Source organism: Desmodus rotundus, chromosome 11 (genome assembly GCF_022682495.2).
Source record: "Desmodus rotundus isolate HL8 chromosome 11, HLdesRot8A.1, whole genome shotgun sequence".
NCBI classification, from domain to species: Eukaryota; Metazoa; Chordata; class Mammalia; order Chiroptera; family Phyllostomidae; genus Desmodus; species Desmodus rotundus.
Window position 1 is genome coordinate 72,957,583 of NC_071397.1, and position 27,916 is coordinate 72,985,498.

Below are 27,916 nucleotides of genomic sequence, written 5' to 3' on the forward strand. Positions count from 1 at the left end.
TTTTTTTTCCTGTTAGGTCATCTCTCCTGGGCAGTACATCATTTTCAATTACGGTCCAACTCAGCGGTAGTCAATTATATCTCATCAACTAGCTGTAGCAACTTGGAAGGAGTTAGTACACATCTTTACACTCTTAAGTCAGTTTGATGAGTAATTTCTTCAACAGTGTGAACAATAGGGTTTATGGGAAAAAAGCATTCATAGGCTAAATTTCAATATTACATCAATATTTAGGTAAAATCTAGTTAAAGGAAATTTGATTTAGATAAATGCCAGTTACTGAAACAAGAAAAGCAAGAATGAGAAAGAATAATTAAAAAAAGAGGAGAATGAAGAAAGACAGTATAAGAAGTTAAATGGGAGAAAGTTAATGAGTAAAGTCAAATGAGACACAGTGAAATTAGATAAAGCCGTGCTTTTGTATGATGATGCAAGTGAAGGATTACCCTCTATAGCAATGTGTGGGTTTCTCTGCTTATTAGTGTTGCCACACCCTAATGGTGACAATTGTCTATAAATCTGTAATGACAAAGAGAGCATGTGAGCTGACTAGTTTGTCATGCAGTCTACAATAAAATGAAAATATCCTTCCAGGTTACTGTGAGAGACAAGGGACCAAAAAGGTGAACGAAACCATTGCTGATATGACATAGAAGATGCTTCATAATTCTGTAGCATGGTAAATCAGAAATAATAAATTGCCATTTCATGAATCCAAAGGAAAAAAGATTTGTTTTATGAAATGCCATTTGTTGATATTGGCATTAATATGTCAAAAAAGAAAACTTATTCTAGGTAAGAATATATTGCAATAGCGGAACAAAGGAGACAAGTCTAGCCTGCAAGTGCAATTAATGGAAGACTAGTTTATGTAAGTTTATGTGGAATGTCTAGTTTTTAATATCCTAAGTAGATAAAAATTTGGGAAGTGTTGCTGTATCATTTACACAAGGAGATGCAATGTAATAAAATGGCAACCTGCAGTGAAAACTCAAATATTGACTAGTTTAAAATGTTCTATCATTCTATCCTCATATAAGCCCATGTGAGTTTACCTCTGTTGCTAAGACTATTTCACATTTGAGGAAACTGAAGTGTAGGGAAATTGTATGACTTGAAATAGCCATAGAGCTCTTAAGCAACAAAGCTAAACTTTAGGTTCCAAGTTCTTAATCTCTGTATGCTACTTATTTGCATGTGACCCATTATCTTACCTATCCATAAAAATATTAATTTTGATGACAAAGACATAATTTTTTCAGCTTGATTTCCTAAGTATGATTTATATGTACATATAATAACTGAGTATGTATAAGTGATGTCTAAATAAATCTGAAGAAAGTTTCCAGATTCTTTATAGTTTCAACATTTAATGAACTTAAAATATAATTTGAATTGTAAAATAGAAAAGCTCCAGCATCAACATTCTTTTGCTTCATCAGGAAGCATCCTTCCCAATGACAAATTTTCAGAAAAATTTAGTATATGTAATATAGTGTGTTTCATCAGCTCTTACCAATATTGTACTTATCCTGTTTTTTGGCTTTTACTAAACAGTGCTTATTTAGTTCTCTACTGTTAGTTAGGTGGGGAAAATATGTCACCATCAACAAAGGTATGATGGAACACTTTGTTCAATCATTATTTTATTTTTTTCTTAGTCACTTGAACCAAGTCACAAGAACCTCTAGGCACTTGTTTTCACCTTCTCCTCTTTACAGTAAGAGCCAGCATTTCACTATATTTCTAAAAGTAAAATCCAAATCATCAAGGAAGTTGAATAAGTTTATATTTTAGTTTTTTTAAAAAAAATCTGTAAGATGAATTTATACTTCATAATACTGAGCAAACTTTGATGTCTCATGAGATCTCTGTGCTAGAACTGAGATCTTTGCTGGGGCCAGCAGCTTCCTTACTTTCCTTCTAGTCCCCAGCTCTCAAGTCAAACAGCTTCTCAACCCCCCTGTTTTGTCTTGAACCACTTAGTTTTGTCCTTACTTTATTCTCACTGAGTATCGCACTTGTCCAGCAGTTAGATGAGCCCATCACCTAGAAATCAGCTGGATCATTATTATTTACTACATCAATTCATCATGTAGGTCACTCAGTCCTCAAACTACATAAGTAACCATTGTATACTCATAAAAACCATAGTGTACCCATAAAAGCCTGAGAGGGGAGAAAAGATTCTGAATCTGAAAATAGAAAGATTATTTTTCCATATTGATCCTCATTCAAGCATCTATTTACAAAATATTTTCTTAGTACCTATTTTGTACAAAGTAGTAAGTTAACAAATTAGAGACATAAACATAAGTTTTTAAATGGCCCCTTTTTCAGTGAACTTATACAAATAGATATAAGACATTTAGAATGAAATTAAATCAAGTAAGATCTTACTGGACCACTAAGTGGGACTAAGTCAATTCCAATTGATATCATTCAGGAGGAGATATTTAAATTGACATTTGAAGAAAAATAAAAATATTGATAGGTGATAAGAGAAGTACCCAGGGGATAAAAAATAGTGAAGCATAAAGGAATTACAAATAAAAAGGCACAGAGCTGGCAAATAGTTTTCCATGTACATGGAACAGCAAATAGTCCAATGTTTGAAATCCATGATGACTTGAGAGGTTAAATGAAATGTGTCTGAAAAAGATAACATGGTACAAGATCATAGAGGTCCTTGAAATATAAAATAAAGATTTTAGAACTCATTATATAAAGAATGGGAGCCATTGGTTTTCATTTATCAGAGAAATGACATGGTATCCTCTTGTCTCACTTTTTAAAATTCACGTCAACTGTTTTCTTTGTTTACTGCACTCTCCCACCAGAGTCCTTACAACATCCCCCGACCACCAATTTTATTTGGTAAAGTTCATGTTCACTCGATTCACCTCTGATGGAATGTGTTTCACCTTTTCTCTTAAGCTTTGCAGGACTAGTTGTCCGCAGAATGTTATATATGTCTGCTATCTTCCTTGTTTGTGCTCGGACTATTTTTTATGATTTTTGAATAATAATCATCTTTTTATCTACCTTCACCACTTGACTTGACTTCAAGGGGAATTTATCATTGGTCCTTGTATGCTCAATATCTTTCTAGAATGTTGCTTTCTAGTTGCTTAAACAATGTTAGTTGACTTACTGATCAGAACTATGTCTTGGTAAGAAAAATTCATCCTCAGTGAAGAAGGCACAATATATAGAAAACAGAATAAAATTAAGGTAACAGCTAGATGCTCACTGTAACGGGAGACTGTGGGAGGATGAAATAAGAAGGTGAAGAGGGAAATGAAGAGAAAGCTCATTAAATAGGACAGAAATAGAAGAAATGTTTGAGGATAACTCCAAATAATTTGGAGAAAAATTGTATGTTATACATGGTTTGATTTTGCTAAAGAAAGAGAGGAGTTCCCTTTGATGGGTTGTATCCAATTATTTAAATATCTAGAAGTCTTCATCATTGCCCTTAAAACAGAATGTGGGCTACTATTACTTTTGTCTAAAAATCTAAAAATTATTCTTAAGCAAGTTTGAGCTATAATACTATGAGTCCGTAACAGTGATAAAAATATCAACAGAGATAAATATGAATCTCATCCTGTTCCCTAGAAAGAAGCAGTATCTAATATTTCCACTAATCTGAAGATTGGAGTGTTCAAAAATTAAAGTTCTATTTAAATCTTACTCAGCTGATTCAAAATTAATTATATGTTTTTTTTTTTCTCTGTTGCTTTTCTACAGTATGCTGTTTGGCTAGTCCTCTGGGTTACCTGGAATGTGTTTGTTATCTGCTTCTATTTGGAGGCTGGGGACCTCTCAAAGGTAATTTGCTCTCTGATTTGCCTGAGCCCTCAGTAGTGTGTTAATAAGCCTTTTCCTAAGTAAGGCGGAGTCTCACCCTGTTCTCGTTACTTAGATGCACTTTGAAAGAAGGTAAATTGAAAGGTGTCCTGGTCTATATCTCTGCATTTCTATCATCGAAAAATGCGTTAGTGTGTCACAAAAATGTATTTTCATTTTTAAGCAAAATGAATGTGAAATATTGATTATTGTAGTGACCTCGCCATAGACTTCTAAACCATTGACTGATGAGAGATTTCTGAGGCAGAGTAGAAAATGTTTAGAGCTAAAATGTTGAAGTTTAAGTCACTTACTTTGCTTATTACTCTTCTAAAGATTTTCCTGATTGGGCCCAAAGAGCAATGCCTTAATTTGAACAATTAATGAGTTTTGACTGAGTAAAATTGTTACCAAAGGTATATAATTTATTCTTCCCATGAAGAAACAGCTTATTCTAACATAGTCTACAAAAGACTTACATACGTGCTTTTTTGTTAGGTTCCGTATTTTGTGCTGCCCTCATATGAGTGTGTGTGTGCTTGTTTCTGAGCATGTGTGTTGCTGTTATATTTCCTCCATGAATGCCTTTACTATTGAAACAATGCGGTCCTTCAGTCTCTAAAACTAGCATCCTTCTACTGGAATGCAATTAACACCAGGTAAGTCAAATGAGATAATCATTCAAAGTAGTAGTGCATCTGGCTTGAGATGATTGAGAGGGCTGAACACATGTACTTCTTCATATTAACTTTAAAAGATTGTAAAATGTTCTTTTACACATCTTTTGCTAGAGCAGGAATACCCTGCAAAGATGTTGACATTTTTAAAAACCCAGAGATGATAGCCTGCTTTAAAAGGGGAAAGAAAGTGAGCTGTAAAGTCACCAGGAACTGCCTTTGCAGGGTTATATGTTTTGGGGGCTGGGTGATGGAAGTAGTAGTAATACACATCAATAACCTAGCATACAGGAGTTTTACAGAGCACTCTGAGCATTTTCAAGGATGCTTATCCAACCTGGTAGAGGCATTTCTGGGGTTCTTGTAGAGCATCGTCCTCGACACTCAGGGCAGCAGGCAGTCCTTTCCAAAGGTGTCATGACCAATGAAAAGGAATTGTTCAGGTGGCTCTAGGAAGGTCATAGCCAGGACTGCTGCTGTGCCCGTGCCAGAAAAGCAATACACACTTTCCAAGGACTTGAATTCCTTGCCCGATTTATAGATCTCTGCTGCTCTATAATCCACTTTATTCAAAGAAATTCTACACTGGAACGACTTTTAATGATATTTTTAATTTTAAATAATCACCTGAAAAATTGGAAGGCTTTTATGCAGGTATATTGGCTGAGTAAAATGACCTAGCAGATCAGTTTGTTTAATATAAAAGGAGAGAGAAGGAAAGTGAGAGAGATTTGAGCTGAGCAGCTTGCACAAATGTTCAGTAATTGTGTTCCCTGCTCCATGTGATAGCTGCAGGCACAAATAAAGCTTGTGATCTCATGACCTTGGACATGGACACCGAAACCACAGCAAGGGTACATCCTAAAATGTTACAGCTTAAGACAGTTGCAACCCAAATGACTAAAAATTCTTCTAATGCACACAGGCAGGTAATGACTATCCCTTGGCAAGGCAGCAGTTAATAATATTTCTTTTTCTTTTCAACTTATAAACCAATGCTAGGCTTTGCAGAGCACATGAAAATTTAATATTTTAACAAATAATCTTAAAAAAACCCATAAAGGGCAAAGTTATAATAGTTATCTGTACCAGGTTTTCCCTTCCTTTTCTCCTCAAAGGGTTTGAGAAAGGCGTATTTATACCACTTAATTCTTTAGCTTCTGCAACTGATTCCCATTCTTCAAGTAACACAGTGACGGAAGGGTGCAATTGTGATTGAAAAGCGTACAGGTATATGACAACTCAGAATTGGACTCCTGAAACTGCTGATAATATGAGATTACAGAATATAAATTTTTTGTTCTCAACACGTTAAAAAATAACAGTTTGACCATATGAATGGGTGAGTTTGTTTGAGGCTGAGGGAGAAATAGAGGAAATTGAATCAGGTAGGAAAGCCTATGGTCATATATATGTGAAAGAAATGTTTATTTTCATAAATATTTTGTAAACCATGATTCCTTCATAATGAATATTGACAAGACTATTAAGGCAATCTTGATTTGTCCGTTGCAGAAGTGTCCTTGGGACACACATTAAATACACAAATACTAATGAAAACTGAAAACTCTCAGTGTTTTGAGTAAATGTACGGTTTTGTGTTGGGCTGCATTCATGCCATCCTGGAACATGTGGTCCTCGGGCCGTGGGTTGGACACCCTGCTTACAGTTTACAATGTTGTGTGGTCGTTTTCCCCAGTGTCTTTTCTGGTTTTGTTTTGCTTTGTTTTTCTAAACTATTTACCTTGTACTAATGAGCAAAACAGAGATTAGAGTCATTAACCAACACAGTGTGTACATTCGATAATGAAATGGCTTAATTACAATAATACGATACACAGGAGTGACCTGTTTGATCTTCAGTTTTCTTTGTACCCACAGCTATGTAGTTAACATATTTTCTTCATTGAAAAATCTGTGTAAATCAAACATTATTGAAATATCAATGACTATATTTTAACTATTATCCTCATAGTACTTAAGGGAAAATAAAACTAACCCACCAGGAAAACTGCTTTAAAATTTTTTTCTCAGTTAAATTAATGGAAATGTAGTATAAAACAGTGATAGAACAGATGATGGCAACAAATAAACATGTAATTGCATGATAATTTTTCCATATTGTTTACATTAATAGCTTAGATTTGGGTGTTACAAGTAAATATCCTACTGCATCATATAATGTGTTCCATTTTTGGTTGATATTTTAATACATCTCCTGTTAAGGAAACAGTTGACATTAGTTTGTAACTCGAAGTATCTGCTAACTTTGTAGGCAGTTGCCTCTGAGCATTCAATGTCTATTGAATTAGTAGTTTTGAGAATTCCTCATGTAAATAGTTTCATTGTTCTGTTGTGTTGTTTTGGACAATTATGATTGATTCTGTTGCTCACTTGTCAAATAGAAAGAAATGGGAACTAATTCCAGCTATCAACTGAACTGAGTTATTTTGCAGACCAATCTGTTATTTGTTCTGTAGTAAATTTTAACTTCAAAGTGCATAGTAGTTAGAAGGAGAACAAATATGAGGTGGTAATTCACCTATTAGGCCCATCACCTGGGACATGAAATTTATTAAATAATTTTTAAATAGCAGCACACAGGAAAAATGCAGCGGTCTTCGGTATCTGTAAAAATGTGCATTGTGTTGGATGCAACAGAATTGGAAATTACTCCTAGGCTGAAGTTATATTCTAACACTTTATGTGACTATTTTGAGAACTCATATTCTACTTTTGTAATTTATGGGGCACTGTTAGTGAATGATGCACCTATCTTTAGACAGGAAATAATAAATTTACAGAACATGACAGAAATAACCAAGGGGTTATTTTACATTTAAACCAACCAATTAGTTTTTAACCCCTTGAAACTAAGGATGCAGGTATGTATTCTTCAGGCTTGATTGTATTGTTGGAAACTTATCTAGTTAAATGCAGCCTAAGCAACTAATTATACCTAGTGATTAGTATGTTTCCTAATAAGCACATTTAATAGCTACCTCTAGAAAACTACCATTTTTGAATAATATGAATAGTTGTTTCTGTGGTCTAGACATAAATATTTATTTAAAAATTGATATATAACACAGTCATGTAAGAATGTGGCTTATTTAAGCTTTGGAGACTAAAATTTCTGCCTTGCAAATAGAAGACAGGAAGAAGGTCAAACCTGTCCTTCACTGTAGTCACAGGGAAAACATCCTGAAAACCAGGTGTGCGTGCTGTGTGGAACGATGTCCTATTGCAACATCCCTGTTTTGTTCACTCTATTTAAAAAGCATTACTCATTTAAAGAGGTATCTCATTTTTGGATATTTTCTGCTCAATGAAAGCAATATTGGTATAAAATTTTGTTTTTATGATTTCATATGAAAAAGCTAGTATGGAGAAAAATATTTTATTAATTTTTTAAAAATGTAATTAGTGCTATACTTTAAGAAGTAAAAAAAATCTATGCAAACAAAGAATTCCTCTAATAATTGATTTAAGACTAAATTAAACAAATATCAAGAGGACAATTTTTTGAATTCATATTTTTATTTTGATTTTTTAACTGTAAAATGTATGTAATTGAAGAAAACTTTAATTCATTGTTACTAAACAAAGAAGAAAATTTTCATTTCCTAACAATCAGAGTATGTTTTGTTTTAGGATATGGAATAAAACATTCTACATGTTATTAGGAATTAAGTATGTAATTTTTTTCCAAAATAGAAATTAACCGACCTATTATAATTTGCTTAAAGAGTCAATGCCCATCTTCTTTTGTTTTCTTTAATAGAGCATTGAGCTAAACTGATTATTTTCTTCTCCAACTCTTTTTTCTTTCCTTACTTTTCCTACTTCCTTTTAATACCGTTAAAGTGACTAGTAGGGCCCTGGAAGCTTTCTGCTTCTCTGTCTACATTATTTTACTTGAACATGCTACCCACTGTCATAATTTAAACTATGACTTTTACACATGTCTACCAGATTTCTATCTTCAGCCCTGACCTTGTTGCTAAATTCAAGCCCCACATCTCCAACTTCTTGCTGGTGTCATGTCCGTTTCATTGTCACCTTAAATTCAACATGTACAGGAGGAGTTTGTCATCATCCTCAAAGAATCTAACTTCCCTAATTCAGTTCTTACTCAGAGAAAAAGGCAAACTTTATTTTGAAAAATGAATAAAGAGGAAAAAGAATCATGTTACAAAAGGGAGAAGGTCTACAGAAACCTTTATAGATTGACCTAGGTGAAGCAACAAGTAGATTTTTAAAAATATAGTGTTTGTGTGTGTATAATAAACTTCAGATCACAAAAAAGCAAAAACAGTAGGGATCTGCTGAAGTAATGATATTCTGATAAGGTAAGTGCCCCAAGTAGATGAGCTGCCATATCCTGGGGCCATTTGCAGATTCTGCTTGGGGCAGGAGGCTAACAATCCAGGCTTTGAACACATAGAAAGCTATTTCTGGGGTATGTATAACTTAGCATAGCTTTGAGGGAGAAGGCCTCAAGCACATGGGTAATTTTCTTGTAAAAGCATTTGGTGAATTCTGTGTAAGTGTAAACATGTAAACGGAAAGACTAAAAAGCAGAGTGAAAAAATTGGCAGTGTTGCAAAATAAGCATTGTACACAGTAACGAAGATCTACAGAATAAGCTATACTTACCATTGAGAAACCTGAAGATTGAGCCAGCGGCAAACACACAGTGAACATTATCAGAGCTAAAATCCAGGTTCAGCTCAGCACAGTCCTTGACTGAAATAAGCTGATCACACATTGCTGTATCTGTACAGTTGAAAAAAAAAAAAAAGAAAGGAAAAACATCTCAAGAGAAAGATAGCATTGCTTAGACCTTCACAGTTGATTTTTGTGCATAATATCAGGCAATGGAATATTCCTACACATACTAAAGAGAGAACTTTATTACTAAAAGTGAAGAAAAGAATGGACAATTGAGGCAGACCAACATATGATTCAGATATTCACTTGTAATTACAATAAGGATTTAAAAATATGTTGCAGAAAATAATGGGAAAAATTGGAGATAATATATTGAAAGATGAAGAATTTACCCTCTTAAAGTTGGGATCTATAGAAACAATAAGTGAAAATTTCAGAACTGAAAATTATAATATTTAAAGTAAGAATTCATTAGGGTGTTTGATAGTAGATTTTAAAGACAAGACAAGGTTAGGTCAATAGAAAACATCCAAACTGAACCACGGATGTTAACAAACAATAAAAGGAAGAATAAAAATACAGAAAAGAATGTCAGAAACACATTGGGTTCTGCCAAAGGTTCAATATACAAATAACTGAATTCCCAGAAGGAAAAGGAGATGGAATAGTATAGATGCAATATCTGAAGTGATAATGACAGATAATTTTTCAAAACTGATTAAATATGTCAACCCACATGTTCAAGAAGACTTTCAGATCCCAAGTGGAATGAGTACCAAGAAAACCACATCCGAGTATAAACTAGTAGCACTTTTGAAAATCAAAATCAAAGAGAAAATCTTTTTTTTTAAGATTTTATTCATTTATTTTTAGACTGAAGGGAAGGGATGGAGAAAGAGGGAGAGAACATCAATGTGTGGTTGCCTCTCATGCACCCCCTACTGGGAACCTGGCCCAAAACCTAGGCATGTGCCCTGACTGGGAATTGAACTGGTGACTCTTTGGTTTGCAGGTCAACACTCAATCCACTGAGTCACACCAGCCAGGGCTCAAAAAGAAAAATTTTAAAAGCCATCACAGGTAAAAGACCCACTGCATTTAAAGGAACAAGAAGACTGACAATTGACCTGCCAACAGAAACAATAAATCTGGAAAGCAAATGAATGTCACCTTTAAAGTGCTCTAAAAGTTGCAACCTAGAATTCTGTGCTCTGCAAAAATATTTTTCAACAATAAAGGTGAAGTAAATGCATTTTAAGTCAACAAGAACTAAGATGATTCATTACTAGCAAACATGAACTGAACAAAATACTACAGGAAGGCCTTCAGGCAGAAGGGAAACCAATCCCTGAGAGAAAAATGAAATTTCAAATTAAAAAAAAGATAGATATATGAGAAAAAAAACCCAAACAAAACTATAATAGTAAAATCTTTTGGAATTTGAACTAAAATGCATAACAATAACACAAAAGGCAGAAACTCAGCATTCTAAGTTTTTAACATTATCATGGAAATGGTAAAGATAATAGCTTATAATATTTCAAGGATTAATAATTTCTTGAGTAATGACTAAAGGAAAACATATCTACCAAAACCCAACTATAGATAAAAAAATTAAATTATAGAAATAATTGGTTAAGCCAAATACAACTAAAAAATGAGAAAACTAACAAAAACAGGAGTATAACAAGAAAAAATTATCAAGATAGATGCTATAATACAAAATATGTTGATAATTACATTAAATATAAGTAAATTAAATACTTCAGTTAAAAAATTAAGATTTTTAGTCTAAAGACACAACACCCATTTTTAATTGTCTATAAGAAGTGCACCTTAAATATAAGGATTTAAATTTAAAAGTTAGGAAAAAGTAGAAAAGATATACCACATAAACACACACAAAATGGTATAATAATTCTAATATCAGGTGATGTAGTGTTTAAAGTAAGAAATGTTACTAAAGATAAATGATTTAATGGTCAATCTACTTGAAGATATTGCAATTAGTATTAACTGAATAAAATATTTCAGCTACACAATATATGAATTATAAATACCCAGAATTAAAGGGAGAAATAGCTACTCACAGTGAAACATTTTTAATACTCTTCTTTGAATACATATCAGATCAAAATTCAAAAAGAATATAGAATATCAGTTTAACACAATTAACAAACTTAATTGACATATTAGGACACTACCCCCAAAAATAAAAGTACACATATTTTCAAAGGTATATGGGAAACTCAATTATACAATGATTCCAAACATAGAGTTCTCAAAATATAGAATGATTTTCAATTATTCAGCTATTATTCTCTGACAACTAAAATTAAGCTAAAAAAATTAAAAAGCTTGTGACTGCTTGTAAATTAAGCAAAAACACTTCTAAATAACCTATAGGCCCAAAAGGTTAGACTAGAGATTAGAAAATACTTTGTACCCTGGCTGGTGTGGCTCAGTGGATTGAGTGCTGACCTGTGAACCAAAAGGTCACTGGTTTGATTCCCACTCAAGGTGCATGCTTGAGTTGCAGGTCAGGTCCCCAGTGCAGGGTACGTGAAAGGCAACCACACATTGATGTTTCTCTCCCTCTCTTTCTCCCTCCCTTCCCCTCTCTCTAAAAATAAATAAAGGAAATAAAGAAAAGATTTTGTGCTGAAAAAAATATTGGGAGCAGGAATCTAAATGGGTTTCAGAGTAAAATGTTTGACTTTACATAGAGATACTAAGAGAGAAGAAACAGTGAAAAATTAATAATCTAAACTTCCATATCCAGAAACTAGTAACAAAATAGCAAATGAAACCACCAGAAGTAGAAAGATTAAAACAATGAAGATTATAGAAGAGCTTGATGAACTTACAACAGAAAAAAATCAATAAAGTTAAATTGTTTAAAAATGTTAAGTTTTCAAAACCTATTAAGAAAGATCAAGGGGAAAAATAAGAACATTGGTAATATTATGCAGGACACCACAGACTAGCTAGCAAGAGAAGACATTGTGAACAAGCTTGAGCCAATACATTTGACAATCAGAATGAAATGGGCCAATGTGTTGGAAAATACACAACTTGAAATAAATTAAAAACCTGAACAACCTTTATACTTTAAAGAAACTGAATCATTAATCAAAACCTTTGACAGAAAAAAGAAACTTCATGTCTGCATGACTTCACTAGTGAATTCTTAAAAACATTTAAGATTGTTGTAACACCCATTGTACATAAACTCTTTCAAGGAATACAGTAGAAAGGTCATCTATTTTAACTTATAGGACCAACATACATTGCTTATTAGACACAAATGTGATTGACCAGTGACCTACACATTACTGAATTAAAATGTGATAATGTAAATAAGAATAAACAAAAAATGATATCTTCCTATAACTTCATACATATATATTATTTTTCACACTGTATTATATTTACTTACATTTCCATATCTCCTGCTAAACTTCAACTTTCTAAAATGCTATATGTCATCATTGTTATTCAGGAGAATGCCTGCCTTTGAGGTACCACACAGCAGTGAGGAATTATAGAATTTAAGATGTTTATAAACAAGCCTGTTTGATATATCATAAATAAATATAAGTTGCTCTTATTAATATATTTTAATTATTTGTTTACTTAATAGTCCGTTCTTCAATAGAGGAATCATTTTGTATTCATCCCCAGGATCAAAGGAAATGCCAGACACATGAAAAATGCTAGTTGAGATGAAATTAAATGGTAGCAGAGTGGATTTCAGTGACTGCCTAGCTTTAGCAAATGCTGGAGGTGTTCCCTTCTATCCACCACTGCATGCACAACGGCATCAGCATCTCTCACGGCTAGCCCCATGCTCTGCTGCTCTGCGGGGATGGCGAGCACAGGGGGAAAATCTGAGCAGCAGGCCACCAAGATGAGTGTTTTTCAAGATTAACAATCATGAATCATCTCATATCTGTTTAAACTTCAGACTGATTTTGGGGGGGGGATGAGGCCTGAGTTATTTCACCCCTAATCAACTCCTTCATGCCAGCATTCTTATTTGTACATTAAATATACTTTGATTTGTAAATATTGGATTACTTGGAACTTTTAAATGGGGCTCAAGGGAGTGTTTTGGTTTCCAGCTGTCCTTTGAAACAAGGATCCCAGATATTTGTGCAAATGCAAACTTATGACCTGACTTATTCCTGAATACTGGCTGTCACCAAGGCCTGAAGTAAAGGGAACAACAGATTGCCCAGAGCTCTGGGGAGAATTTATGCTTAAGTTTATCCTTTAATACCCAAGGCATACGTATCCTTTCCTCATGAGGGAGAATTCTTTCCAGAATCTTCCCCATACCTTTCTCCATGGTGGAGCTGACTAGAGCACACATGGCCATGCCTCTAACTTTTCCTTATTTGCATAAAGTTATTTTTATAATAAGCTGAGGATCCCTGTTCTAAGAGTAACAAAGCTACTGTATGCTAAGGGCACCTCTGGTTAAGAAATACGGCTATAGATGAAAATTCCCACTTAGATTCCAGCCCTCTTATTAAGGTTAAAACAATGCAAACCATTTCACAATTCAACTGATTCCTCTCATGGTGAGTTGCTTTCTTTCTCCACAAGAACTAGACGGCATATACAGTTTCCATGACTCTAGTAAATTAATGGCTTTTATTTGACTTTCTTAACTTTGATGTCTTTCCCTCTTGCTAATTGCCCCTCCAAATGCCCTTGCTGGTGTCAAACACCTGATCTTTTCTTTTGTGGGCTTAAAAGTGTCTTGGGTTTTGAAAGAGGACCTTCCACATACCAGGGTCCCCATGAGCACTAGCAAAGCCTTGGGGTGTGAGCGAGCGTTATTATTTCTGCTGAGTGATTCACGGGTATGACATATGTGAAAAATGTTTGAAGGAGGCCCACTCAGAGAACAATGGGAACAGGCCACCTGAGCATTTCCCTAAAAGAGCAGAATGGTCTCCAGGTACTGTTTTGGCTCCCCTGAGACTCTATGCTGCTGATGAAGGTCAGGGTGACGGCCTCAGAATGCTGACTCAGTAGCTCTCTACACTGTGTAGTATCTGCTACTCATTCAAGGGCACACCTTACCCCTCTACTCCAAGGCCTATTCCTTTCTCTCTAGGAATGAGCTTCATGCTCTTATCTGTTCTCCTTCCAATCTGTTGTTAAGAAATATGCTATATATAGTTTTTCTTACCCAACCTTTTGCATGTGTGTGTATGTATACATATATACATAAATATATACATACATATATATGTATACAGGGTCTGGCAGAAGTAACACCTGCTTCAGTGTGGTTGGTAGGGTAACAATATGGGTGTGATAATTTATAGTTTTAATTTGAGCATTTCACCCACAATGTCATATCGTGTGTTTGAGTATGATATTGTTATATTACAGAGTTACGTGCTTATGATTTCGTAATAAAAAATTTTGCAATGAGAGAGGGGTGTTGTGTGTGCTGGACTCTGTACATGTGCCTGCGTGTGCTTATGTATAAGTGAAATACATGAAAGCAACGATAAAAGGGATGAAAGGGAGAAGTTCGAATTATTTTGTTAATATAGGAAACTCACTGTACATGAAGCAGCATAAGGTTATTTGAAATGGAATTGGATTTCTTGTAAATGTTATCTATAAACTTTAGGGAAAGCACTAAAAATGTTTAATTAAATTTATTGGGGTGACACTGGTTAAAAGAGTTACATAGGTTTCAGGTGTACAATTCTATAATACATCATCTGTGATGTATTACATGTATATACATACATCTGTGTACATGTATTACATGTATTTGCTACACTGTGTCGTGTGTTCACCACCCCAATTTGAGTTTCCTTCCATACCATTTATCCCCTCTTTACCCTTCTCTACCTCCTCTCACCCCATAATCACTATACTGTTGTTTGTGTCTATGAGTTTTGTTTTGTTGTGTTTTTTGCTTAATCCCATCACCCTTTTTACACAGCCACATAACTACCCTCCACTCTGACAGCTGTCAGTCTGTTCCCTGTGTCTGTAAGTCTGTTTCTATTTTGTTTGTTAGTTTATTTTGTTCATTAGATTCTACCTACAAGTGAGATCATATGGTACTTGTCTTTCTTTGATTATCCTATTTCACTTAGCACAATAAACTCCATGCCCATCCGTGCTGTCTCAAAAGGTGAACTTTCCTTCTTCTGTTTTTTACAGCCGAGTAGTATTCCATTGTGTAAATGTACCACAGCTTTTTTATCCACTCACCCACTGATGAACACTTGGTCAAAGCTAGTATTTCTGAGGTAGACTTTGAGAGTCTCTTTTGGAAGTCAAAAAATTAAGAACTAACCATTTCTTTCTCTTTTTGCCTTCCTACTGAATCATTGGTAATTCTCTTTGAGGTAGTGAAGATGTCACTGAGTCACTAGGGTAAGTTTTCAAAATGTAAGTATTAAAAACAGAAGTAGAGAGATTAATAGTCTAAGACAGTACCCTGATGAGGATAAAAATAAAACAGGTTACAAACATGGTCTAAGGAATTGATATCCTCATTTATAATCTGAAGCCCAGTTTATAGATATCATTGCAGAACAGGAAATGTTACTCTATGTCAAAAATAAAAGAGCTGTATTTTATAGGTTTATTATTTATAGAGCTATGTAAAATATTAGAATATGTTTGAATTAACAGCCCCATAGCTTTAAATTTAAAAAATATATATTTAAAAGAAAATTTTAAACTATTATAATTCTTTTAAAAATCTTGGAGTATTTGCTTCACATTAAATGATCTTATATTAAGTGGGCCCTTAAATGCTGAAATGGTTGCACAACTTACTTGAGAATTATATCCAACTCAGCATGGTCCACAGGCTCCTAGTGTGCTCTCAGGCTGTGATAACCTTATCAAAATCACCCCCTTCACTGTAAACCATAATCCTAACATGACCCCTGGAATTTATTTTAAAACTAGGCTGGAATTGACAGTTGCCAAATTAGCTTTGGAGGGCAAAATGTCAATTTCGGTGTCTGTGGACTCAGGAACAGCTGATGCTCTGATGAACTGTTGGAAACACGAAAATACAACCCAAGGCATATTAAGAGAGAAATAAATCAGACATTTTTGTGCTTCTAGTATCCAGTGGTATTTAGGCAGAAAGAGCAAATAAGTGACTATTTTTCCTGTGTTTTATATGGCAAAAAACCTACTCTAATTCTGCCCTGTACTTAAAATTTACATTGAAAATACAGTTGCCCTTTGGATTAGTAGCCACAATTTGGATTAATATAGGTGACCAGGGAGCAATATTCAGTAAATACTGTTATTAAATGTAAAGCAATACAAAGAACATAAGAATATTTAGATATCTGATCTGATTGAGAATTATGGAGAAATTTTGAAATATTTAAGATGTTTTATGTACTAACGCTGCACTTAAAGTGTTACTTCCCCTTCTCCTGCTTAAAGGCTTATTTTTTTTATATTTTATAAGCAAAATGTGTACACAGCCTGATGGCAACAGAAAAGCAGCTTCCAAGGTTAAAAAGAAAAGGATGACTCATTAATAAACAACCATTTAGAGAATTATAATTAGGTTTTTTTCCCCTTCATTACAGCATGTAGCCTGCTAGAGGAATGAGTCTAACGGAAATTGGGGGACTCCAGGGTTTCACACTGTTAGGTAGGGTAATATACAAAACTGAAGTAATTAAGAGGTATTTCAAGAAATGTCATCTTTTTCATAGTGTAAAGCTGGGCATTTTGTAGTGAAGAAGCTTCATTGACACCATAGGGGCATTCTGTCCCCTTTCCACTCTGACGGAAAAATCTCTAGTGACAGGTCCTTAAATCTTATTTGAATTACAAGTGAGAATGACTTTGGTACTCTCAATTAGTCCCGCGATGGGAACTAATACACACAATTTGGCACACTCTGCAATTGCTTCTGGAGAGTTCTGTAGCTCACCAGACACTAGGAAGGGCTGTGACCCTCCTGGGGGTACTTGCCACACACTAGCTTCGTCAGGCAGCCTGCAGAACGGATGGACTCCAGCTTTTGCACTCCAATTTTACGAGCACTAAAATTAATCCATTAAGCATTTTGTAGAGCCAGACCCCCAACTACTTACTTTTTAACGCATTTATGTAGTAAGTTAACTGTGGCATCATAGTGTGCGGCATAATGAGTTCAATTCTTCTTGCCTTTTTATTTCCTGTTTTCTTCTCAATGAAAAAAAAAAGGAAAGAAAACAAGATAGCTAAGTTTAATATTGCCAAATAGCCAAATAATTAGTACTGCTGGGTATTTTTTCTCTTCAAGTTTTTCCACAGAAAATATAAAGCCAGAAGCACAGATAGCAGAATATTATCTAATAGAAATAATACATGTGAATGTGCAGTGCAAAAACCATAAAGTATTAATTGCTTCTAAAATAATGAGAAAAGAGTATTTTACTGCAGTCTTCTAACGTGGGAAAGATGGGCCCTCAGTCCGTGACTAATTCCAACATGTATTAAGAATGCAAGTTGTAGCAGTTGTATGTTGTTTTAAGAAAAGTGAAAAAAAAAACCCACAATGTAAATGTTTAGATCACCTTCTTTGCAATAAGCATTTTATTTTCTGAATTATTCCATTGTCTTGAGTATTTCATCAGAGCAAAATCTCTCTAGGGGGCAGAAGTGACAGGATCTCATTTGGAAAATGTTGTCAAAGAGTCAAACTAAAATGCAAATGAGACACAAATCCTAGTATTTTCCTTGACAACTATGGAATTACTAAATCTGAAGACATATGAAGATTGAAAACGGAGGAAAATAAAATAATTGCATTTTCAGAGAAAAGGCGAAATGGGTATGGTTTAGATGATAAATTTATTGGCACAATAAGAAGCTCTTGTAACAAATTAATGTAAATAATCATGCAAAGTATTATTAATGGAAGAAATATGGCTTCAGAATTGCATATTCTCAAAGGATATTTTATAATCTAAATCATTATTTTACCATGTTTTGGGCCAAAGTTCAAGCTATATTTTCCCCAGGATGTGTTAGAAGCAAAAACAACATAAAAAGACAAGGCTTCCAGGAGCACGTGCAGGCGTTCTGCCTGAGACATCCTTACCCCTCAGATCTCCAGGGCCTGCTCCATCTTTGTTTATTTTTCCAGAAGCTGTCCACTTGCTTGAGAAGGTGCCTTTCTCAGAGAGAGGAAAGCCAGTCTTTCAAACTCCCTAGAATTGCTGTCCTCGGACATTTAATGATTTTTTTGTTAGTATATCATAATTGATAAAGTGCCTTATAAGAGAGAAACTCCAGTTTACTTCAAGCTGAAATGTTATCTTCAGGAAAATATACTTACATATTTTGGGGAACATTAAAAATATGTTCACATGAGTTTTTAAAAACCACCAAATGTGGTGACTTTACATTGAATTTTTCTGTCTTTTCATAGTATAATCTCTGTTTATGTGTCAAAGTTACATACATCTTACTCACTGGCAAATATTATCCATCATCATTATTCTAGTTTTTTATCAGTCTTTAAATTTCTATATTTTATTAATGTAATTTACTAAAAAACTGAATAGATCTTTGTTAAAAATATTTGAACATTATAGCTTAATTTTAAACTTGGAATGAACTTAAAAGAAATCCTAAAGTTCCTCAGCTTTCTGAAAAATGCATGCAATTTGGACATTATTTTAAGAGTGATGAGAGTAATAGGGTAAGAATGATATGATCTATTTATAATACAGCACCACACTATTGTGAAAATATTCCATAGGGGGGACAAGAGTAGCAAGAGGACGAATAGTTGGGATACTTTTACATCCAAGTTATAGGTGTTTTTGTCTTGGATTGAGGAGGCAGTGAGGGAAATAGTAAACATTATGTATGTGGGTGTCACTTAAAATTATATCCAGTTATATTCTCAATATCGGATGAGAGTAGTGCAACAGGCTTTGCTAATGCCCTGGAGGCAGGGTACAGGAAGAGAATGATCAGAGTTGACATGTAGGCTTACAACCTGAGCCATTAGGAGAATTAGGTGTTTCCATTTACTGAGCTGGAGGTAGACAGGGCCAAGTTTGGGAAAAGAGAGGGAGTGCGTGTGTAGAGCCAGTTGCTCTATTTTGTCCTCATTACATCCATGCTGTCCATTAGACATCTCAAAGCATTATTGTCAAACAAACACAAGGGCTTGTGAGTCCTGAATTTGAAAGAGGTTTTGGATAAGAAATATAAATTTGAGCCATGAGTATAAAGTGAAAGTTAAAGGCACACAAAATAATAAGTTCTCTTAAGGAAAGCATATAGAGAAAGGAAGAGAGTTAAGGTCAGTCAGTGCTTTGGTGCTTTACAGCTTGGTCTGGAAGAGGAGGACCCAGGAAAGGAGATGGAAGGAAGTGGACTGGGAAGGAGGAAGAAAGCAAGGAGACTAGTGTCTTACAACTTAAATTAAAGGAAAACAAATAAGGTGGAGGGATGATAAATTGTGACAAGAATGAGGATTGAAAATAAGGCCAAATATGGAAAAGTGGAAGTTATCACCAACTTTGAAAATAAAGGTGATTTCAATAGAGAAATAGTAAAGAAAGCTTCATTAAATGATCTGAGATGAAAAAATTAAGAGTGAATAAAGTCAACTTCTTCAAGGACTGTGGCTATAAGATGCAGAGAAATAGGAGAGACCTAAGGTAGTCTAGGGAGGTTTATTTGTGTATGTTTTGTTGAGTGCGATAATGGAGCATGTTTTTATGCTGATGGAAGTAAGAAGAAGACATTGATGATATAGGAGCAAAGTTCTTGAGTAGCTGAGAGAAAGTGGGATCTAGCACTGAAATGGAGGGTTTCACCTTAGAAAGGAACAGGGATGGGACATCTATTACAAAAAGAAAATGCAGAATCGATGAATGTAGATGCAGGCCACCTGGTATATTTGGTAGTGAGACAATAAATAAATTCTCTTTTAATTGCTTCACTGTGTTTCAGTAAAATCAGGGGCAAGACTCATCAATTTGAGTGATAAAGCAGTAAAGAGTCAGCATTTTGAAAAGCGGGAAATTGTGTATGAACGGAGTGACCCACAAGATTGGACTTAACATTGATTTTTCTGAATAATAATGATAGGATACGCTGAGTAATCAACATGGTTGACAAGTGTTACTTATGGACTATGAAACTCATGGATACCTGCTAGTTAGGTTGGGCAGCAATGCAATAAGCCAACACGGCCATTTACCTGTAATTGTTACAGGTTTAGCATTATTTTATTTTGAACCAATTAAGCAAATTAGATTCAAAGAACTGACTAGTGAATAAGCTTATTTAATATCAATTTTCTGTAGTCAGTCCTTACATGCAGGTTTTAGGTTTTGTTTGTCTTTAAACAAGATATTAGTAATTAAAGGCAACTTTAAAGTGTGCTGTTATAGACATAATTAGAAGTTGGGACTAAGTGTTATGTGCAAAGATGTAAAGCATTATACATTTCAGGAAAATATCTGGTCATGACTGATATATCAAAAGGTAAGAGAATGGTTACATAAGATGTGTCATATCCTTATGTAGCTTATTCTACAGTTCTTTTAAAATCGGAAAAATAGTTCCAAAACTATAATAAAGATAATGTAGGAAGGCTTTTAACACAGTGGCATGCAAGGCACTGTCAGACTTGTGCTGGGCTCCCGAGCGCCTTTCTGTACCTTCACCTCGCAGGCTCCTTTCCGGCATGCTCCCTTCTGCTAGTTCTCATGCCTCTGAGCACATTCTTGTCTCAGTTCCTTATTATGTGTTATTTCTCTGCCCAGAGCCTTGTTTCTCAGACCTCATGCCTCACAACTCCTTCTATTTACATAGATCTCCATGTAAGGGTCACCTCTTCCAAAAGATCTTCCTAGACTAATGTGCCTAAAATAGCTGCTCCAGCTCTTAGTCCCCTTATCCATCTTCACTCGTAGTCACAGCGCTTATCCTGGTCTGGCATCACTTTTTCCACTTATTTGTTCACCCGTGTGATGTCAAGTGCTCCTGTGAAGGCAGGGCTTGGCTTATTCATCCAAAGCACTGAGAACAGTGCCATTAGGTGTTCACTTGCTTGTTACATAAACACATTAACAAATTCATTACATGAATTAATTAAATGAGTATTTTATTAAAATGAATTGGTGAAGTAACAATATCTTAATAAGCTCTATAAAGTTGTAGCTAGGCTTTGAGGTCAGCTATTGCTTAGCCAGAAGGATTTCTCAAGTTAGGTGTCAGCAGGTACCCAAAAAGGACTCGCGGCAGATGAAAAATTAAACCAGAAAAAAACATTCAAGTAGAGCAGATGAAAATCAGAAAACTTGCTCTCCATTCAGCCAGAGTAAGTAAATATATTCCTTTTAGCGTCTCATTATCAGTTCATGAGAAGATATGATTGATACTATCATCCTTCTCCAGGAAGTGAACGTGATACAGAACTCAGAAAGGAAGGCTTCCAGGGGGACATTCTCTCAATAAAGAAGAAGATACATTTTCAGTCAGAATAAGCACCTCTGTCAACAGAGTATGCCTCCCAAACTTCCATCAAGGGCCTTGCAGTTTAAAAGCTTGCACCAAGTATGCCTTCCGTTGTATTTAGCACTTAATCTCTCGGTTAAGCCTTTGCTCTTGGTTCAAATATAGACCGCCAAGAGACGTAACATCTGAAGGCTCCTGTGCGTAGTTTACACTGGAGTATGACTGTAAAGTGTAAGGGAATATTCCCATTGTAGGGAGCAGTAAAGGCCGTAGGAGTGATGAAGTTTTGAGATTTGAACTGTTTGTGTGGGGAGGAAGCTGCAGAGGAGCTGAGATTGCAGAGCCCCCTAATTGGAGATATAATAATGCTTAAAAGGAAAACTTACATATTCACAACTCTAAGACTGGCCTTGCTAAATCACTTACCAAATCCACTTTCTTTTAGCCACAGCAAAGACAGACAAAATGATTTTTTTTTTAATGTGAGATCTCACCATGGCTACATCTCCTGTGTCCTGCTGGCTGACCTGCTGAGGTTCCAGGTTCTAACAGCAGCCTCCAGCTGTGGGCTCCAATAACTCTGGCTCCACTCCCATCTCCAGCCTAGGACTTGGGGTAGCTCTCTGCTGCTGCTAGTCTCTGTTTTTTTTCCTCAGTATCCTCAGTTCACCTTTTCAGTTCTTTCATCATGTATGGAATCAATTCCCTGCCTTATCAATTCAGTTTCCAATTCCTAAAGTGCTTTCTGTGTTTCTGATCAGACCCTACCTGATACAGGTTTTACATGCATAAAGATACTGGCACAAGAGTTTTGTGTAGGAAAAAGGCAGGATATTAAAGTAGGCTTGGAAAAAGTCTAGGGGTATAGAAGCTTAATTCTCTGATTGAGGAATTGATACTATAGTTGATTATTCTTTTTATAATAAGAAAATATCTCTAAAAGAAGCAAGTATGTCATATGTAACCTCTTGAGAAATTCATCAAGGTATCCAATTTTAGAGCTACAATGTCAGTTGCCCGTCAGAAAAACATTATGAAAGGAACTTGGCTTATCTTTGTGAAATATCATTGTAGTCTCTTTATCCTGTAAAATTCAACTGCCCCTCACCAGAGTCTCTATTAGTCTTTTTTTTATTTAAATAAAGAAATAAAAAATCTGGAATACAATGCCAGAATATTTCAGTGAGTTTACCAAGGGGAAGGGCAGGGGATCGGGTACTGAAAGGGAGGAAGAATTTTACTTTGAACTTACGTGTCACTTGAAACTACTTTACACATTTTTACTACCTGCACTTATTCCTCTTCTAAGAAAGTTGTGAGAAAGAGATCCTGAGAAACCTTTCCATCATTGGGTGATGAATGCAGGGATGAGCATAGACAAGGTGCAGCTATGTAGCTACTTGTGTCCTGGTGGTTCAGTGATTCAGCCGAACTATGGCTGGGTCCCATTTGTGAGGACCTACCTTCTCTTTTTTTCACCCATTTAGATCTTCCTTCAGAAGTAACTGTGGGCTTGTCAAGCAGCTGAGGTTGAAAGAATTCCTTCTGCAGCCCACCACATATGCAGCTATGATATGAAAGCATTTTAGCCACAAGACAATGAGATATCCCCCGAGGGCCACTTTTCTTGCTTCCCTCTTGCATCTAGATGTGACCATATAAATGGTTTACACTAACAGAATACAAACAGAAATAATGTGTGTCATTTCAGGGAAATGAATTTTAAGAATCAAGTATGATATCTAGCCTCTTTCTCCTTCTACTGGCTGGATATAGACAAAATGGTGAGTTCTTAAGGAGAATCAGGAAACCACAAGTTAGAAGAAGCCAGGATTTGTGAATCACTGCATGGAGTGATGGTATCTGAAGTGTTATGGGACTCCTGGGAGACCCAGATACCCTTTCAGAAGGTCTGAAACTATTTTCATAACAACACTGAGAAAAATATCAGTGATATTAGTAAATGTGACTTTCTGATATTATATGATGAAGTAAGTTAACATTTGGGAGATATGCATAATTCAATAAACCAAAATTTCCAAATGACCCACACATGTTACAAATCATCTAAGAGTAAAAAAAAATCCATTCAAAAAGCAAGACACACAACTGGATTTTAATATAAGGCATGAAAGTTCATTGGTACAGTCCTGATTCCACATTGCAACTAACCTTTAAAAAACTGCCACTTGTTGAGTTTGGGAAGAGTATCATAAAAGACCATCCACTATTATTTGAAGTGCTTATAAATATCTGAAAGGGCTATGAAATTGCTCTTTCCTTTGTTTAGTACATTTCATTGTGAGACTAAATGTACTTTTAAATATATTACATCCAAAACAATATGTCACGAGATTAAATGAGGAACAAGGCTTGGAGTCCAGTTGTCTTCTATTAAGCCAAATATTACAGAGATTCACAAAAATGTAAAACAATGTCACTCTGCTCTCCAAATTTTTTTGGGGGGGAAATATGTTATTTTTCATAAAAATACCTCATTTATGGTAACATGTAGTGGGTTTATTATTACTTTATAATGAAATAATGTGTATTTCATCACTTTTAGCTTTTACTTCTGTAAATATTGGTAGATATAAAATATCCCATATAAACAGAGCTCTTTAGGGCCCTCAGTAATATTTCAGAGGGTAAACCAATCTTGAGATAAAAAGTTTCAAGAACCACTGTTGTGGGGAAAAGCTGCCTGCTGATCAGGAACTGTTATGTCGCAAGAAATAAACTCTATTGAGTTTGAGGCATTAAGTATTTGGGGCCTACATGTTTCATCACTTAACCACATTCTAACGAGTGCACACCCTTAAGAACTCTACCCCACACCTGAGAGTGAGATGTCTTAACTGAACTTTCCTGTAGCGCTGAGTTGATACAGACTTGAATATCTTCACATCCACCATTAAGGGGAGGAGTTTGATGGTTGTCAAATAATAAAGATCAGCAAAAAGAGAAAAAAAGGTTATGAGATCTTCTAAAAATGCTAGTTGCTTGTATTCTTCAGGGACAAAAATAATTAAATTTCTACTTAACACTGGTCAGGAATCTTCATCTGTAAATATTACTTTTAAGACAGAGATGAATATTTGCATAGGTTAACATTTGCATTATTGGATTCTAAGCTTCTCTGTGCTTATTATGAAAACACACATTCTGTGTTTATCAACCTAACTGTAAGGCTACAAAAAATGTCTTCTCTTTGTTTTCAGACACATCAAATTAATTGATCACTGTATTTACAAGGGCAGACAGTGCAACCAAAATGGTGTGTTTGTTGTTAGAGGAATCTTGGAGAGCAGATAGTTTTTAGGAACAGTGTTTCTTTTTCCCTATTTGTCAGAGTTGTGATTGAGGTAATGCAGTTACCTAATTCCCTTTGCGTTCATGTGAAAGGTATAAGACAAATGCTTCACTGTAACCCTATAGTCATCAATGCATTATTTAAAAGACTGCTGCCTGTGGAAAGAAGAAAGTGCGGCTTATGTTGTTGACATCCATGATGCATGCTTCCTGTCCAAGAGGGAAAAAATTAATTTATGGGCAATCTGTATTTTATTCATTTTCCAACTTTTCCCTTTCTATCAATTGTAACTGAAATCATTAGGAGACAGGCACCTGGCCAAATGGAAACAAATGAGGGCTAAAACTCTGCTCTGTCTGACAGGCCCAGGCCCAGTCTGGTACAGCTCTGTATACTGTGCTCACGGCTTAGAAGATTTATGCTGAAGGTACTCCTTGCTAGGTCTTTTCAAGTCGGCTGCAGATACACAATACTCAGGCAGTTCATGTCATGGGAGTCTCTATTAGAAGCTCATAGCTAATGGCAGTGCATGTAAAACAGGGAAATTTGGTGGCACTGTGGGATTTCTCTGTCCTCAATTACACACCATGTAACAGAGTAAGCAGAAGAAAACAGTGTCCTAATATGATTAAAAGGACTAAAAAAATCCCATATAATGCATGGTCCCAAGGAGGGCAACAGCATTTATTTCTTGTTACACATTTCAGATTTCTCTGTTTGAATTCCTATCGCCAACTTCAGTTTATTAGGGTGATAACTTAATCATGCCTATTTGTTATCCTTAACCATGGTGAAGGAAAACAGATGAGAAACAAAATTAGGTACAATCTGTTGCTCAAGGCATTAAAATAGTGAATGGTTTTCTGGCATGTATCCAGAGTTGTCCTAAAGGACTTAGTATTTTATTACCATTCATTAGTCCTCACCAGAGTCAGTGAGGTAGATGCTGTGTTTCTCCTCCTCGTGCAGATGAGGAAACTGAAGCCTAGCCTCTGGTCTGACCTCCTTCACCCAATTTTCTTGTTTCTCAAATAGTGTTGCCAATCAGCCAGCCTCTCAAGCCAGAGAATTCACTGATTTCTCTCCCCAACTTTTTTCCCTTCAGGCCCCAAGTCATATTAATTTTGCCCTCCTAAATCATTCCTAGAGATAATGTCCATCCCTCAGTGACGGGCTGACATAAACTATCAACTTTCGACTGACCTGCAAATAAACGTTCCCAGTTGTTTTCCTGGCTGCCTGTCTGACTCTCTCCAATCCACTTCCAACACTGGCAACAGGGTGATCTTTCTAAAAGGGCAAATTTTATAAGGTCATATACCTGCTTGAAACACTTCAGTGGCTCCCTGTTAGCTACAGGATAAAATCAAACTCTCTAGTGTGATATACAGGCCCCTCCACAATTTGATCTCTGCCTATCTCTACCTTTATGACTCCTCATCCCCCCGCATCTTTTGCAGCTCCTGTGTTTACACTCCCTCCTGGTCCACTGGACCTGATGGGCACGCCCTTGCTGCCACACTCAGGCTGTACGCTCTGCCTGCCCCTCTCCTTTTACTTCTCTTGGCTAAACTCTATTTGCCTGCACACTTGGCTTCAGTGACAGTCTCCAGGCAAGTCTCTTTTCTGATCCTTCTCTCTTATGTTTCTACCCCATCTACTTGTGTACTTGTAGTATTTGTCATGCACACTTCTCTCGGGTATTGTGTTTTTTGTTCATCCCTCCATCCGCCATAACTGAACCTGTACGACAAGCCTGGACCATCAGCTAGCTTGCCTCTAAAGCTTCCCTTCCCCTTACTACCTGAATGACCTTAAGCAAGTTAGTCTATTTCTCTGCCTTTGAGTCTCTCCATCACTAAAACAGGAATATTAATTATACTAACATCAGAGAGTTAGTGTAAATATGAGATGCTTTTATAGGAGTAACATTCTTAATTCTGGAGTCATACAGTGAAATTATTCAATAACCATGAAGTATCAGTATTTGCTATTATCTGGGAATATAATAGAAATACTTTTTTCCCCATGAGCCATCTTCATAAAACTTATCATTCTCTGAAGTTATCTTGTTTATATATGTTAAGCATCTGTCTCCTCAGACCTAGAAATGAACATTTATTAGAACAGTGAACTTGGCAAACTTGTTCATTTTTGTAGTCTTATCTCAGCATGCCATCGGCAGAAAATGTATTATTTGAATAAATTAGAAAAAAATAAGTACAATATAGTGCAACCTAAAAAAACTGGTATGAGCTGGAAATTGAGAAGTATTCAAGTAGAATTAATGACATATTCAAATATTGCACAGAATTACTCTGGATCAGCTTCACCAAGAATAAATGGTGCTTTATGAGATTATATAAGATTATATTGATAATTTGTATCACTTGATTAAATTGTGTGCCTTTTTTTCAAGTTACAATCGATAGTCTGTACTAATCACTGAAATTATTGAGATGGACGAGAACTAATGTGTGAGGGTAGTATTTGCTTTGGGATACATAATTGCTTACAGTGATTTGATTCTTTTACTCGCTTTTTAAATCCCCCTTAACTTGATTTCTAACTATAAACCACTCATGTTGTTATATGACCAAGACTCATTAAATTAACTTGTGCTGACCATTTAAAAATAATAACTTCCCTGAAATTACCAGGATGGAGTCCAAAAAAGACACCTACTAAAGAACATAATGTTATGGTGCCAAATATCTGGTCAAGTGAGACTGGGCCCTAAGTGAAAAAGGCTCAACACCTGAATATGTTTTCTTGTAGCCGGTTAGGAGGTGTAAAAGGCTCTGTTGCACATTTTTAAATCGCTTGTAGACAAGTCCATCAGCAGGACTGGGAATGTCAGGGAGATGGACGAGGTACTTTGAGAAGCTGTGAAAGGAAAAATAAAGAG

At 35.5% G+C, this 27,916-nt stretch overlaps 1 protein-coding gene across 3 annotated transcripts in view; it reads left to right on the top strand.

Moving 5' to 3' along the window:
* The window catches only part of NKAIN2 (sodium/potassium transporting ATPase interacting 2), an 873,382-nt gene that overhangs the window by 487,060 nt on the left and 358,406 nt on the right, over window positions 1-27,916 (top strand). For all 3 annotated transcript variants that reach the window (XM_024552165.3, XM_053914338.1, XM_053914339.1), the window contains one exon: window positions 3,754-3,834. In XM_024552165.3, coding sequence (XP_024407933.2) covers window positions 3,754-3,834 — 81 coding nt within the window. The remainder of the gene's footprint in view (window positions 1-3,753; window positions 3,835-27,916) is intronic.